The 15046-nt window shown below is 40.3% G+C and overlaps 1 protein-coding gene across 1 annotated transcript in view; it reads right to left on the bottom strand.

Moving 5' to 3' along the window:
• Positions 1–15046, bottom strand: part of plxna4 (plexin A4) — a 206585-nt gene that overhangs the window by 172089 nt on the left and 19450 nt on the right. The window contains exon 2 of the mRNA XM_029494738.1: positions 11015–12363. Within this exon, the coding sequence (XP_029350598.1) occupies positions 11015–12259 (1245 nt within the window). The 5' untranslated portion in view covers positions 12260–12363. The remainder of the gene's footprint in view (positions 1–11014; positions 12364–15046) is intronic.

The raw sequence follows: 15046 nt of genomic DNA, 5'->3' as shown, positions 1-15046 counted from the left end.
GTATGAAATCCATATGGTACTGTGATCATTTGATGAAAAGCAATTCTTTGTGGACTGATTTGAATGTTAAATGTTGGAAATGAAGCCCTTGTAATACATTATGAACAGCAATGTTTTAATAAGAAACATTTTGAAACAGCAGCCAGGAAGTAAAAAAATATTTCTGGTGCTGCAATGCCATGAAGTCACAGTCCAACAAGAATTTAATTTGAAACAAGATTTATGTAACCATTATGTCACATATACTCTTATTACCTTTTGATAATGAAAACTGTTGTTTTCCACCACCCAAATAAAACAAAACCCTTTGACATCAGACTGGTTACTGAGTGTAACCAGACAGATCCCAGTGGGCCACCCCATCACAGGGCCGGTGGACCGTCAAATGGTCCGGAAAGTTTTTCCCAACCCTGTAGTATCAAGTCTTTCTACGAGCCCTCTCTGTGTGCCTGCTACTTGGCCATGTAGTGCTGCTGGAGTGCACTGGAATGACGCACCATTGCTGTTTTTTGGATTATTTACTTAAACATGTTTCAACCCAACCAATAACTTGGAGCTTTAGTGGCTGAAGAAACAATTTCACAATAACAGTTTCTTATTAGTTTGAGTTGTCAGACGTGGGATGATCTGGTGGGCAGAGGGTCATTTAGTTCCTGCCTTATTTTGTGTTTTTCTTCGTTAAGGTGTAACGCCTGGACTCTTGATCAATTTCCTCAGCCCTTCGCTGGCCCTCATCGTGATCATTATCAGAAGCCTCTGAATGAGCCACAGAAGATATGTGGCATCTGCTTTCATTGGACAAATAGAACAGGACTTGTCTAGGTTGCAAGGAACTTCAGGTTATTTATTTAGGATTGTATGAAGTAGTATAAATGATCGATACAGATGACTTTAATTTGGGTTAAGATCATGTCTGTCGTCAGAGGGTTGAGATGAGGGTAAAAAGGATGAGCAAGATATGGAATAGGAGGAGAGAGAAAGTAAACAAAGGTGAGTAATGGTGTGCAAAAAAATATTCAGTTCGGAGCATGTTTCCTCCGATTTCTCTTCCCTCTCCCTGCCTTCTATTTCTGACCTTTTCAGAATGAACTCCTGTCAAGAAGGCACTCTATCCTACAAGTCATGTGGTGGCTTGGTGCTAGACTGATGGTGCTCTCATGAGAAACAGGGGTCACTGTGTAAAAATCATAGTGAAATATCACTCTGATCTTCTAGATTGCTCTTCATATTGCTAAACTGCCCCCTCCCCTCTAACACAATGATTCATATACACACCACCACTTATCTCCAATAGTGCCAGATCGCTGGATATTCACCATATTCATCAGTAAAGCTGGTTCTATGCATACTTCCAGGTTCAATGTTTCAGTGACAGAAAAAAAAATACCTTCTGTGTTATAAAGGAGCGTCATTATCCAGGGATCAAAGGTTAACAGGGTCTATCAGAAGCAAAATGGAGTACTCTGCAGTATTTTGGGTCTACATGATTGAATATTTCTATAAAAGATAATAAAGGGGCAGCCAATTCACCCTCGACTGGTTATTGAAGCAAAAGTGGTTTTCATCATTAAAATGACACATTTTAAAAAATGCATTATGTGTTTGTGTTAACACACTGGAGAGTGCTCATAAATAAGGGTTGATGTATGTGGAGAGGAGGAACATAATCTTTTTAATGTGTGAAAACGAGTGTACATGTTTCTTTTCATTTCTTTTTACTGACACATGGTGCATTTTCTTTTGCTGTTTGCCAATCACAGCAGCCATCTCTGTCCCGCATATTGCAATCTAATGAAATATACTCTCTGTCTGTCAGGCTTTTCAGGAAGCAGACACATTTTCATCACGCCAACACCAAAACATGACATTTGTAGTTGCAACGCCAAAGACGTTTCTAGTCAGAATACCAAATAATATCAGTGTTGCCCTTGACATTGTCTACCAATAAGACAAGGCTGTCGCTGCTTCTATCATGTTTTCTTCCCCCCTTTTCATTCTCTCAATTCATGTCCTGAATGCATTTCATGTTCAGAGAGCTCCAGTTTTTCAACATTTTCCTCTCAACCATGTCTCTTAGTCATTTCTAATAATTTACACTTTATAAGTTTTCCAAGCATTGACTCCCAGGATGATTTTTCATACTGGGATTTCTTCCATGAGATGCTTGTATGGACAAATTAGATTTTACTAACTAAGAAAAAACTAAGAAAAAAAACCTTGAGTAATGCCAATGATCTGCATTTGAGTTCTGTCTATATTTTTAATTTCAGGTCTACATTCATGAAGCTCTCCTTGTTGCCCCTGGAAAATTTAGTCTAGCTCAGGCCCGATAGGTATTTCAACCCGAGTCCCACAGAGTATGAATGGAGGAAAAAGACAGAGGGTTCCTCCCTAAAGACAGAGGGACAGGAGAGCAGAGTCTCTGTGTTTGGACAGAGCCAGGCAGTGAGGCAGAATCAGGTCACTCTTAGCCATATCCATCTCCCTGCTTCTGTCTGCCTGCCAGCACTAGCACAAAGAGAGCTCTCTTCTGGACTGTGCAGCGGGATCAGCAGATACAGAGTAAAGAAAAAGAGTGGGGGCAATGGGCGCGCGTGTAAGGGAGAGTTGCTCAATGCGATTAGTGGGGACTGAAAGAGATACGCTCTCCAACACTTTCTGATGTATGGCCTAATCGGAGTTTGCGCTGCTGCGAGAGCCATTCCATTGGCTACACATTCAGAAAGTTAATGACACACATTAAACCACAGAGACATTTCGCTTCATGTCACTGCTCAACCGTTGGAGGCTCCAAGGAGTCCATTTCCTTGCACCTCTAGCTATTCCTTTTCATTGCGGTTATTATACAGCATGTGGCACTTTCAATGACTTCCTTCCCCAATCCATTTCAGTATGCTGATTGTGTATTTGCATATTGTAAAAAGCTTGTTTTGCCATGGAGTTATTGATGATTACATGTGGAAACCTCCTTTACAAAGAAACTGGAGGAGTAAAATGGAAAAAAAAAAAAAGTATCCCAGTGGTTGCTCTTTGTATAATTAGCCACTTAGACATCCAGCATTTTCCTCAAGCCCTACTGTGCTAAATGACTGACCTGCCAGGATGATTGGCAACACTTGAGAATTATGTCATGACTAAGTGGGTTTTGTAGTGTTCAGTCTAAGATATAATGTCAACATTCAATTTCAGTATAATAAAACATTGACTGTAGGACTGGCAGAAACAGTGAGTCACTTTGAACTAAAGCATCAGCCTAACAGTATTGATTACTTTAGCTATATATCATGATGTAGATCACGACTTGACTTCATGACTTGAAAGCATAAGTATAGAAACTCTAATCCTGTAAGAAATCATTTTCTTTTCATTTTGTATTCATAGAATATTTAACTCCAGATTTTATTTTCATTCGAAAACAAATTAGACCTATGTTGCCTTATGAAGTAGATGTTTCGGTCTACCAACATACAATCATCTAAAATTCTTAGCCAAGACTTTGACCACAAAGGAGAGATGACTTATTTGTCACATCAATAATCTGTCTTTTCTGGTGGAAAACTGGTGACTTCTACCTTTTTTTTAAATTCCAATAAAACTCTTTTGCTCTTAAATTTTATATGTTGTGTCTGTGAGTAAAAGAGTTTGTGTAACTGAGTGTGAGTGTGTGTGTGTGTGTGTGTGTAGTTACTGCTCCAAGACATAGTCTGTCTGACTAGTGATCCATGGTGCTTTCTATCACACTAGCAATGCGTGACAGGACACAACATCACACACACCATGAGGTAAACACAGACAGTGAAATGTGCAAGGCACAATTCCAATCCCACTTCACCAAACATACTGTCAACCCTGTTTGCCCTCCACCTTATGTTGTTTCTTTAGTTATTCAGTCCTGACAGCATCTCATCACAACCTTCTACCTGTTGTGTCCTGTTTCTGTAGATGATTTTCTGATTTCTTTCCTCTCAATAAGACAGTCTATTTTGGAAGCTGTCCAATCATTTACCCAATGGAGCCACCTGAAAGCTCTTCTCTTTTTAGATGCCCGTTTCAGGCAGAAACAAAATGGGCATGAAAACAGAAAAAAAGCCTTGCTATCAAAGCGCTGCTGGTCAAATATACTTACAAACATGCAATCACTTCTGATTGCAAATTTCTAAATATAATAGCCAAGACCTCAAAAACAGAAAAAGGAGTTGAAGTTTGTGGAAAGCCCTTAATTTAGGTCATGGGCAAGTAGTATCAACGCAGCATTAAAATGAATGAATTAAATCCTACACATTGATGCTGTGGCATTTATCAGAATGAAAAAGAATAACATGTTTTGTGCAACATATTAAAGATCAAAGTCAGAGCAGCCATCACTGAGTCAGTTTCTGATTACTGGGGTTCACTGCTCTTTCCAACTTTGTTAACACATCCACAGGGCATCCCAAAGAGAGAGAATTTTTTTGTGCAGCACTCTTGACTGAATCACACTCGATATTCAGCTTGAATGCAAGAGAGGCGACATCGACTAGAAGAGCTGTCACCAACTAGATTTAACTTCCCCCTTTTACGCTGCCCTCGGGACTGTTTAGAAAACCAGTCACAATGATTCGGGCTGAAGAAAGAGAATATATATGTGGGCACGCACACAGGGCTAGTTGAGTGTCTGAAAGTGAGGTCATCTCAGGAAAGGTACGCCATCAGTTCTGACACATCAGTGCATTCACAGAGTGCAGAGTGGGAGATGACTGGAATTAGTCCACATTATTTCTTTACATCAGATGAAGATGGGAAAGTCAGCAAATTTGTGTGTGGGTATACTAGATTGTGCACACACTTCTCAAGGTATGCCCGAAACAAAGTTGATTTATTTGTGCGTCCTCTTGGCAGATTCCAGTATGAGGAGGCAGGCTTTGAGAAGCCTGCGATATTGTGTAAATCCATGTTTGTGGATGCTTGCACCTGCCAAATGTTAGCTGAGCAGCTATAGCAGATAATAAATATTGGTTTGGGAAAACAATCAAATCAAAATGAAACAGCATGATGATTTTGGAATGAAACTGAGACATCACTAAAGCAGAGCCAGGAGAGAGAAGATAGGGGGATGTCAGAGGCAAGGTGGGAGGGTGAAAGATGGAGAAATGGATGGAAAATGAAATCAAAAATCCAACTAAAAACTGAAAAACGAGGAAAAAAAAAAAACAAACTCAAAATCATAAACAGAAAGTGTTACAGATAACTTTACCTCTTCACTGCGTACTGGCAGCAAATCTTTTATTACTTATTTCTGGAATGATTGCTTAGCATTACCATCTTATTTTTCACCAACTGCATGTATTACAAAGTTCCCAAAGATGACAGTTTATCTGGTATAGCAAATAACATATTTTTTTATTTTTGTTGATGCTGTTCCAGAAAAGTGTTGACTCAACTCTGTTGCAATATCTCAGGCTGCAGGCAGCACTTGAGTTGTATTTCATTTCACCATATTGAAAGGAATATAGTTTCTCATTGAACTGAAATATGCAACTGTTGTAATACTCATACACTAATGACACTCACTGGGACTGTTGTTTGCATAACAAAGTTCCGCTTTTTTAATTTGGTAAAGTTGTGAATCTTTATACAATCAAAAAACCTAAATACTTCTTCCATCACTAGTTCTCACTGAAGAGAATGTCTTACTGTAAAAATGTGTTCATACTGGCTTTTACATCAGTTTATAACAAGCCCTTATCAAACTCTATTGCTGGGGCTTCCAGTCTAGAGAGGAAACAGAATTGTAATTTGAGCCAGGGAGATTGCTGTACGACCTTTTGGCCAGATTGCCCACCTCCATCATATTATGTGAAACCACAGAGAATTGGAAAGCTACACACCAAAATGTTTCCATAAAGTTGCTATTGTGTCTTAACCTGTCTGATAGACCTGCCTCAGTATTTCAGGACATGCTCCTATGGATTATATCACAGGACTTTAAAGTCAGTAAAAATTATGTGATTGATTGTTAGAGAAGGGAGAGCACACCAGGGAGTATTTAGGGGCCAAACAAAAGGAGAAGAAACCAGCATGAGAAAGAAATGAAGCCACCTCCACCCCCCTAAGTTAGTCAGTACTTTCAGGCACAGGCCAGTCAGTAGAGTAAAGAGAGGGAAGCAAGAGAACTGTTTAATCACAGAATAATTATATTGTGATGGATTCTGACCTTTAGCAAGTGGTATCATGTATGGAGATTTAATTAGCGAGCCAGCAAGAAAGCTGGATAGCGGATATGCGGATGGAGTGGGGTGAAGTGGTGGTGGTGGGGGGCAGTCTGGATATTCTTAATGAACCTTCTAGCCTTTCGCTTCCTGAGGATGTGCCTGAGACTGACTCATCAGCAGAAGCAACCAACCACTGATTAAGCTCTGCAATCAGTAGTATGAGGGATGGAGATGGGCAGCATGGAAGACAATACTGTCCAAAGGATATGTTCAAAAACAGAACAAAATAGAAGAAACAAGAGTGCATGAGATGAAAAGTTAGCATGGGGGGCCAGATAGAGGATGCCATAGTGGAAGAGTTTCTTTCAAGTGAAGGGTAAAGAATGAAGGGATGATCCTGTGTGTTGGGGGGACCGTGAGAGAAATCAAGGACTTGAAGAAACATCAGCAGCTGAGTAATCTAATTAATTGGAGTGAATTCAGAAAGTGAAGTCGATAGCACATGACAAATGTGGAAGAGTAGCCCGAGGCATGTTAGTTAATGACATGTAATTAATGATCATTAGCAGAAGGGATGAGAGGATGGCCGTAGCCCATCGGGGACTTACAAGCGACCTTGCAATTTTCCTTGATGTTTAAGGGGTCTGAAAAACAGAACTTTCCTCTATACTTACGGAAAGTAAATAAAGGGAAGGAAAGAAGGGAAGACGTTGGATTGAGTGGGATATGACTCATAAGAGCATGAAGAGACGGACAGGTGAAAGGAGAAAAGAGCAGCATAGGTAATGAGCGATGAATCAAGGATGAGAGAAAAGAGCGCAGAGTGTGAATTTATTGCGATCCTGCTGTTTTGTTGCTCTGTTTTTTTCTGCTGACACAGTGAACATGGAGGGAACAGGCAGTGCTTTTTATAGGTCACATGCCACTTCACAATGATCTATGGATGCAGGCCCTTTGCAGACTTATACTGTTGAGCACGCATTATGTGGCTCAGCCAACCATGACCATTTGGGGAAGGCACCCCCCCTTATTTTTTCACTTCCCATATATCCTCGCTCCTGCTTTCTCACCCATAATGCCACTTTGCACAGGTCCCTATTTCCATTTGTCCCATTCTAACTAAAACCCTCTCGAAGAAACTATAAAGCAACAAATGTCACAAGTGTCAGGAATAAATGTTTGTTTCTGTCCAGGCTTGTGTCCTGCAAATTTACTTGTGGCCTTGTATACAGTATATTCATCTTTACTGATGACATGACCATTTCTAATGACAGAATCTCTCATCACACAGAGATTTCACTGTCATCTAATAGAAGAGCACTCCCTATAAAATGCAAAAAGTATGACTAAGTTTTTTATTTTTCACTATCAAATTACTGAACTCATCCTCTCATTACTATCCTGGGTAAGAAGTCAGGTAGAGGCACACCTTGAGTTTATCCCCACTTCTAAAAATAAATAAATAAATAAATACATACAAATATTACAGGGTTTTAGTTGTCATGCTGGAAAAGGTTAAACACTCTCAAAGATACTGCAACACATGCTGTATTTGACAGACTTTGGATGAAACACACATGAGAATTTGATACTGTAACTGATTAGTGAAAAAAAAAAACAAACATGTATGTATGAATGTAATTGAACAAATATTTTAATGCTATTTAAAATTCATGGTGCATGAAATTTGATGAAAAGCTTTTAGTGTTTAGAATTTTATATGGTGGAGAAAGTGGCTGGTTAAGTCCATCCACATCAGGCCTGCATGCATTTCATCCATATCTAAAATGTGTGTGTTCTTGCTGGTCCATTCAGCAAGACTACTCTAATGAGCCTGTGAGCTGTTCGTTCTCTCCTTAATTGGAGGAAAATCACACCATGTTGGAAATATGACAGAATTTGAAGAGTGTTGGGGGAAAAAAAAGGAGAAAGTGAAAAATGAAGAAGATAGCATAAGAAAGAGGAAGACACTAAGCGAGGAAGAGGGTAAGATAAAGGGGCAAACCCTTAATACAAGGCTCCCTCTCATGTTCCATGCTCGCTCAACACAAACAGCCAACAGACCAGCATGCTGCCTACCACTTATAAAAAATTTAATGGTCTGGAGTGCAAGTGAACAGTTTTCATGAAAAAGGGGTATTTCTGATTTGTAGACTCCTGTTGAAAATGGAAAGATTGTTGTTTGCTACTCCAAGCAGACACTAATATAATGTATCATAAACAAGATTCTGTTGAAAAGATGCAAGCTCAGACAATGCCTCCAGTAACAGAAAGTTCAAATGAGGTGCAAATATGGGCCAGTAGTACAGTAGTGGTTAAACACTATCTGACATTGGACAATAAATTTTAAAATTACATTTTAAAGTTCATAACCTGAAGTTATATTTAGTTTTCTGTCAGCTTACAAATAAAAGTCAGACTCTCCTTGGCCCACCCTTACATCACACATTTGCCATAGATGGAATGACCATTGGAAACAATGGATCGGTGGGGGACCATAAAAATATCCATTAAGTTTTTACCAGCCCTGTCAGTCTCTTTATCTGCCCTCTGCATGCCTGTTGAGGGGGGGGTACATGAGAGCCTGCTGTTTACAAGTGTCAGAACTCAGCTCACTGGTCAATTGCACAACTTGAAACAACGAAGCAAATAAATATTGTTCTGTTTGTTATTGATCAAATTTATCCAAAAACAACAAATGAACGAGCTTGTATAAAAGCTGTCTAAGAATTATTAGATGGTAGAAGGTAGTTGTATTATGTGGTTTTGTGAGTCCAAAATTTGTGTCTCCTGTGACTTGTGAGTACAGGATCCTACATGTAGTCAGCCATCCAAAATACGTGTGATGTGTGCATGTGTTTGAGAGACTATGAAATAGCATTTAAGCTGTATTTGTGATTATCTGAGGGATGTTGTGCTCCCAGTCATGCATCATTCAAAGTAGCGAAGGAATTAATCAGAAATTAACAACCAACGATTCATAAAAATCAATAATGGGATTTTAGAAAAAACACACATCGTAATGTTTCTTCACAAATCTCTTCACATTCAACATGTTCCCACTGCTAAGAAACTAACAGAAATATATGGCATTTATTTACATCTAATCTACTAATGCTCAGGCTTTAAGCCCTCCACTTGTGATTTGTGTGTCCAACTTTTTACCTCCATTGTAAAGCTGCCTAGAATCATCCCATGTGCATTCGAAATCACTTAATAAGTGTTCATTAGTCATTGTTGTCCACTAGTTTATAAAGAACCTCTCTCAGCCTATAAAAGTTGCCATCTCTGCAGAAGCAATACTTACAAGTGTGGTGGCAAGTGTGTATATGCGTGTCAGAACTCATCTATCTCCTGCAGAGTCCACTGTCACTTGTTCAGCAGGCTCTAATTTATGCAGTGGTGGTGGCGATTCTGTGGCGCGTGCTGAAATGGCATCATTCCTCAGCCCTAACCCTTGTGTGCTCCCTCACACTTCCTCTCCCTGATGACAGTTCACCCCAGGCATGATTTATCAGGCCCTCAAGCAGCAGACAAAGGCACCCCAGCACGTGTATTGTGCCAGAGTCTTAATAGATAAATACAGTGATTCCAGAACCAAACACAGTAGAGGGTCAATTTCACAATGTCTTGAAATTGCTAAGGTCAGAACAAAATGGACTGGGCAAATGGAGGATCAAATTTATGTTTCTGAAACATGACCATGACCAAGCGATCAAAATCTTGTTAGAAGTATTTGTAGCTGTATAAATTCCCCTTTGAAGCTTTAGTGGATAATAAATATTACTGGCCCGAGAGAGCGACACCATTTGTCCTTCCATGATTATATTCCATGGTAAAGTTCTCCAATCTTTGGCCACCAGTACATTCATTCAACTTTCCAGTGACACTTATGGAGGTTGAATACAAGTGCCTTCATAACAGCATTGCAGTGTTTAACTGAAGAAAGTGACAGCCTTAGTTCTGGGTTTCTTTCCCTACTAGACTCAATTGGCTTTTTCCAGCATGTGAATGAACCCACTCACTGCTACAATCATATCCCTGATCTTGCTCTAACATATGGCATTGAAATCGACAAGGTAGCAATTTTTCCTCAAATCTCTCCTCCTGACTGACTATTACCTTATTACATCTGAGTTTACTTTAATTGGCTGCACAGCATCAAGGAATAAACTCAGCTATAGAAGATATTTTTTCTGTAGATGCGTGGCTAAATTTAAAGAGAACATTCGGTCACCATTCCCAACAATGCCTTATCTAAATTCAAATGAGGATTTCTCCCATACACAGGTTGATGACCTTGTGATTAGCACTATGGCCACACTGTGTTCAAATCCTGACAATACAAATAAATCTGATTTGATTTGATTTGTATGAAACTATATATATATATATACACACACACCAAAAGCATCCAACAGAAACAATGGTTGGTTAATATCTCATTGTTATTTGACAGAGCATGAACCCACCCAAGAACACAGTGTTCACAAAAGTTCACAACTGAGACTAGAATTTGTAGCAATAAAAAATTATTAAATCAATAAGAATTCATTGAGTGATTTTCTATCCTGAATACGGTCTTGTAAGCGTTCAATTCTTCAACCAAAATGCTTGACACCTGCTTATGTGGCTACAATTGAACACAATGTGTGTAATTGCGTGTGCAAATAATGTGTGAAATAAATACAGTCCTGTTATTATTAACTGCAATATAAACATCAGTAGCAGTGTTCAAAATTTACAAATTGATTTTGTGCTTTCAAAAATCAAACAACTAAAAAATAAAAATAAAAATGTGTGTGCAGTATATGTGGACTCACCGCGCTGCTGCAGGGGATATCTTTGACTTTAAGCCAGGCCAGGTCCAGTGTGCCCTCACCCTTGTAGCAGGACTGCAGCCTCTCCTTGATTTTCTCATTGATCTTCCGCAGAGAGAAAACGCAGAGTGCAGAGTCTTGGGAGGCCTGACGTGGACGTCTCTTCTGGCCTTTCGAGAAGACTGCAAACAATACATCGTCATCTGGTGCCACTTCTAGTGAGCGTGCCAGGATAGCCCCAGCTTTAGACAGATATGCCGCCTCGAGTAATCGGTACTCCACATTGCCACTAATGCATCCAATGGGCACCTCTACATAGGAGTTGAAAGCCGTGTCTGCCTTACAAAGGCGAACTATCTTGGAAGTATAGACCTGTTCTCGTCCAGTTGAGGAGGATCCAGTTGTTGGACCACCACCCATTTCAGGCTGTAAAGTTAGAAAATAGACAAAGTTCCCACTGGCAAAGCCATAAATGTAGTATATGTCAAAGTCTGGAATGACAGTGAAAGTGTCTGAAGGGATCTTTATCATAGAGGCCACAAACTCATCGTGGAACACATAGGCAAACATGCCATCCTCCTCTGAGTTCCTGGCCAACTTGCGACTAGAGATGGTAGGGAAGTACTCTGGCTTTCCATCCACTGCTGTGGCTACAAATAACATGTCTGGGGAGGCATTGCCATATGAAACAATGACGCCAAACACAGAGCCGCTCTCATTGACGCCAGACAGGTAGTGCTCCTTCTTGTGAAATGGCTCTCCTAGTTTGAAGAGGTCATCCAGACGGAGAAGTTTGCAGATTCCCTGGTAGAGACTGCCACATGCCAGCAGCCTGTTCTCCCGATAGTCCATCAGAAGCATCTTGTTGACATTGTTGGTGAGTGTCAGTGGCTCACTGCAAGGCTGAACAATACGTGGAGGGTAGCACTTGCGGTTGTCTTCATCTGGGCCAGTCTCATGGGACACCTGCGCCTCCAGGCCTGGGGACAGTTTATATATGCGATTGACTGCTCCCAAATAAACATTACCATTGCGATAGTCCACAGCCAAATGGTTGAATGTCCACTCAGGGTTCTCAGCATGAAATGATGCATACTCCTCCTCCTGAAGGGACATTGTGATCACCTGGGAGCCAGCACTGTGAGCCTGTGGGGCTTGCACCACTGTTTGCAGTGTCACAGGAAGCACCAGACAAGACAGGAAGCAGCATACAAAAAAACAGGTCCATGACCTGGTGAGGGATGTCATGGCTGTGCTGATGTTGGGAGCGGTGAGGAGAGGGAAGAAGGCACAGCCCGAATTTGTTGGTCAATCAGGATCAAGCGTCTCTTGAGTTGGAGGACATTATGTACCTAAAGAGGAAATAGAAAAACATTTGTGACAACCATCTAATTAGATTCAATGCAACTGTTATTTGGTATTGATAACTATACACAAAGCATATGAGCAGCTCATGGATTGAAGAAAGGGACAGAGGTGGAGCAATGTGCTGTCTCAGAGGGGGTGATCAGCATGGCTCTGTACCATCTCTTTGTATGGACCCCGGGCACTCTCCACCCCTCCTTGCCTTTCTGCTCTGGCTGCTATACACCTAATTGATTCTCTCCTTGGAGTATCAATTTGCATGCTTTGGCGATTTCTCTCTTTTCTCCCAACAGGGCTGTTCACCTGCTGACACTGCTAGCACAGAGAGAAAAGAACCTTCTTTTCCTCTTGAAACATACCTACACAGACACACCCACTGAGAAAGTACAAGTATTATGGGCAGAAGTGGAACAATTAGGGAAGAAATGCAAGCAGTTGCAGAAATATATTTCCCTATAGTGCTTGGGTCATTTGTAAAGTCATAGCAATAAACACAATAAGCAATAAAGCACACACACAAACATACAAAAATTTATGCTGCTTCAATTCAAATTTTGCATACAAGTTGGCAGAACTGTCATTTCCATACTTTCAAAACACCTCACACAGTACAAGATGTATGCAAGCATGGATTACCAAATGGAAATGACAGCACTTCCTGTAAACATGGCAGTCCCGTGTGTGTCACCTTACTCATTAGATCTCTCCAGCAGCAAGTTGGGTATTATGAGGAATGGTGTTCATGTCAGAAGTATCAAGGTATTACAAATACAGGACATAAAAAAAGTTCTGCAACAATCCGAATGGTTTAGCCAAATGACATGGTGATTCCACAGCTTCCTGAAACCATGGGTTAGCTGTCAATTAGTAAATATATAGGTCAAGGTATCACACTGTCAGACAAGGTGTAAATGTACATCAACACAATGGAGATCTAAAACCATGATCTCTTTAGACTGTCAAAGTGAAAGATATGAAATACAAATCCATTTATTTATTTATATTTCCATCTACACACTAAAAAATAAACATGTAAAAGCAATACTGTCACATACCAGCAATACTGTTTTTATTGGTGCTTCTTCCTATGATTACTGCAAAAACGTTTACCAATAGATGGTGGTGCGACCTGACATTATCCTGCCACAGATCTTTCCTCAGGTTCATATCCCAACAATCACTAGTTGCGGTGGTGTTAAATGCAACCCCACCGCAATCTTACAAATCTCCCACCATCTACTGGCAGGCAAAGATGGAAAGAACACAACAGACAGCCTCTCAGCACATAAGAGGGCCAGCGAGGATAATGAGATGGATAAAACTGATAGGGTTAGAAAAGGTGACGTGTACTCAAATGTGTCTTTGCAAGGATGAGCATGAATTAAAGAGGAATCATTAACTCAGCAGTAGAAAAGGCAAAAGGTAAGCAAGTGAAGGGGGAGACAAGAAGATGGAACCATAAGATGTGCACCAAATAACAAAAATACCTCAAAGCACATACAAAGCAAATATACAATATACTGTATTTTTCTCTATTATTATGTCCAGCCACTAAAGAGAGAGCAACTATAAGACAGAGGGAGAGATTTAGATATAGGAGCTGCTGCTGCTGCTACTGGAGGAGTAATCACACGACAGTGAGCCCATAATGTTCCTCTAAAAATAAAAGCAGGGCTGCACATTAATAGGACAGGACTGGAGCTCCCACCTCTCATTTACCTGGTGAGAGGGACAGTCATAACAAAATGTTCCGCTGAAATTCCCCAGACAACTTTATTCAGCAGTTATTATTAATAGAAAAAGACACATAGGGGAAAGAGGTAAGACCTTGGGGGACTAATAAGGGTTGTGAGACAGTAAGAGACAGACCGTTAAACACCCTCATATTCAACTACCTTCATGAATGTGAGCACAGCCGCACTCATACAGCTGACAACCAAAATACAACACTTGAGAAGAAAAAGCCCAAAAACATCCCTCGAGAAATATTTGGGAGTTTTGCAAACATGAAAGACTGAAAACATGAAAAAAAAAAGAAATGTCTTCATCAGTGTTACCCTGCATGACAGTGTGTCTGCCACAAGAATCTGCTGTTGAAATGCAATTATTCTCCCTGTCGGGTAGGGGGGTGTGGGGGCAAGCTCGTTTAGTTTCTGTTTGCCTTTGCCTGCTGATCATCAAGCACCTTTAATTAAAGCTTGCTATGGTTCTGAGGATTTATACATCACACACACCCACACACAGACAGACATCCCTTCTCCCCCCTCCACACACACACACACACACACACACACACACACACACACACACACACACACACACACACACACACACCTTCTCATGTACCTGCGGTGGTGTCAGTGTTTTGCAATTTAAATCCCCTCCACACGCACACACACACACTATTCAAACGTAGTTATCCTGTTGTGTGCCATTAGTACACACCTTTTCCCTTGGCAGCTCTTATATACACATATTAAAATGAGGTGATACTCACAATCTGCAAGTAGAAAGACATGATGTGAGCAAGAGAAAATTATAAAATTCTATCTTAAATTACGCACCAACTGCTGAAGTATTTGTTAATATAACAGAAGCCAGGGAAACAACAAAATGGCAGAATTGTTTATCCACTTTTTATGGATATTTAAAAAGTAGTAAAATGTGTAA

Source organism: Echeneis naucrates, chromosome 23 (assembly GCF_900963305.1).
Source record: "Echeneis naucrates chromosome 23, fEcheNa1.1, whole genome shotgun sequence".
NCBI classification, from domain to species: Eukaryota; Metazoa; Chordata; class Actinopteri; order Carangiformes; family Echeneidae; genus Echeneis; species Echeneis naucrates.
The sequence above is the reverse complement of the archived record's forward strand: the minus strand, read 5'-3'. Positions and strand labels throughout refer to the sequence as shown.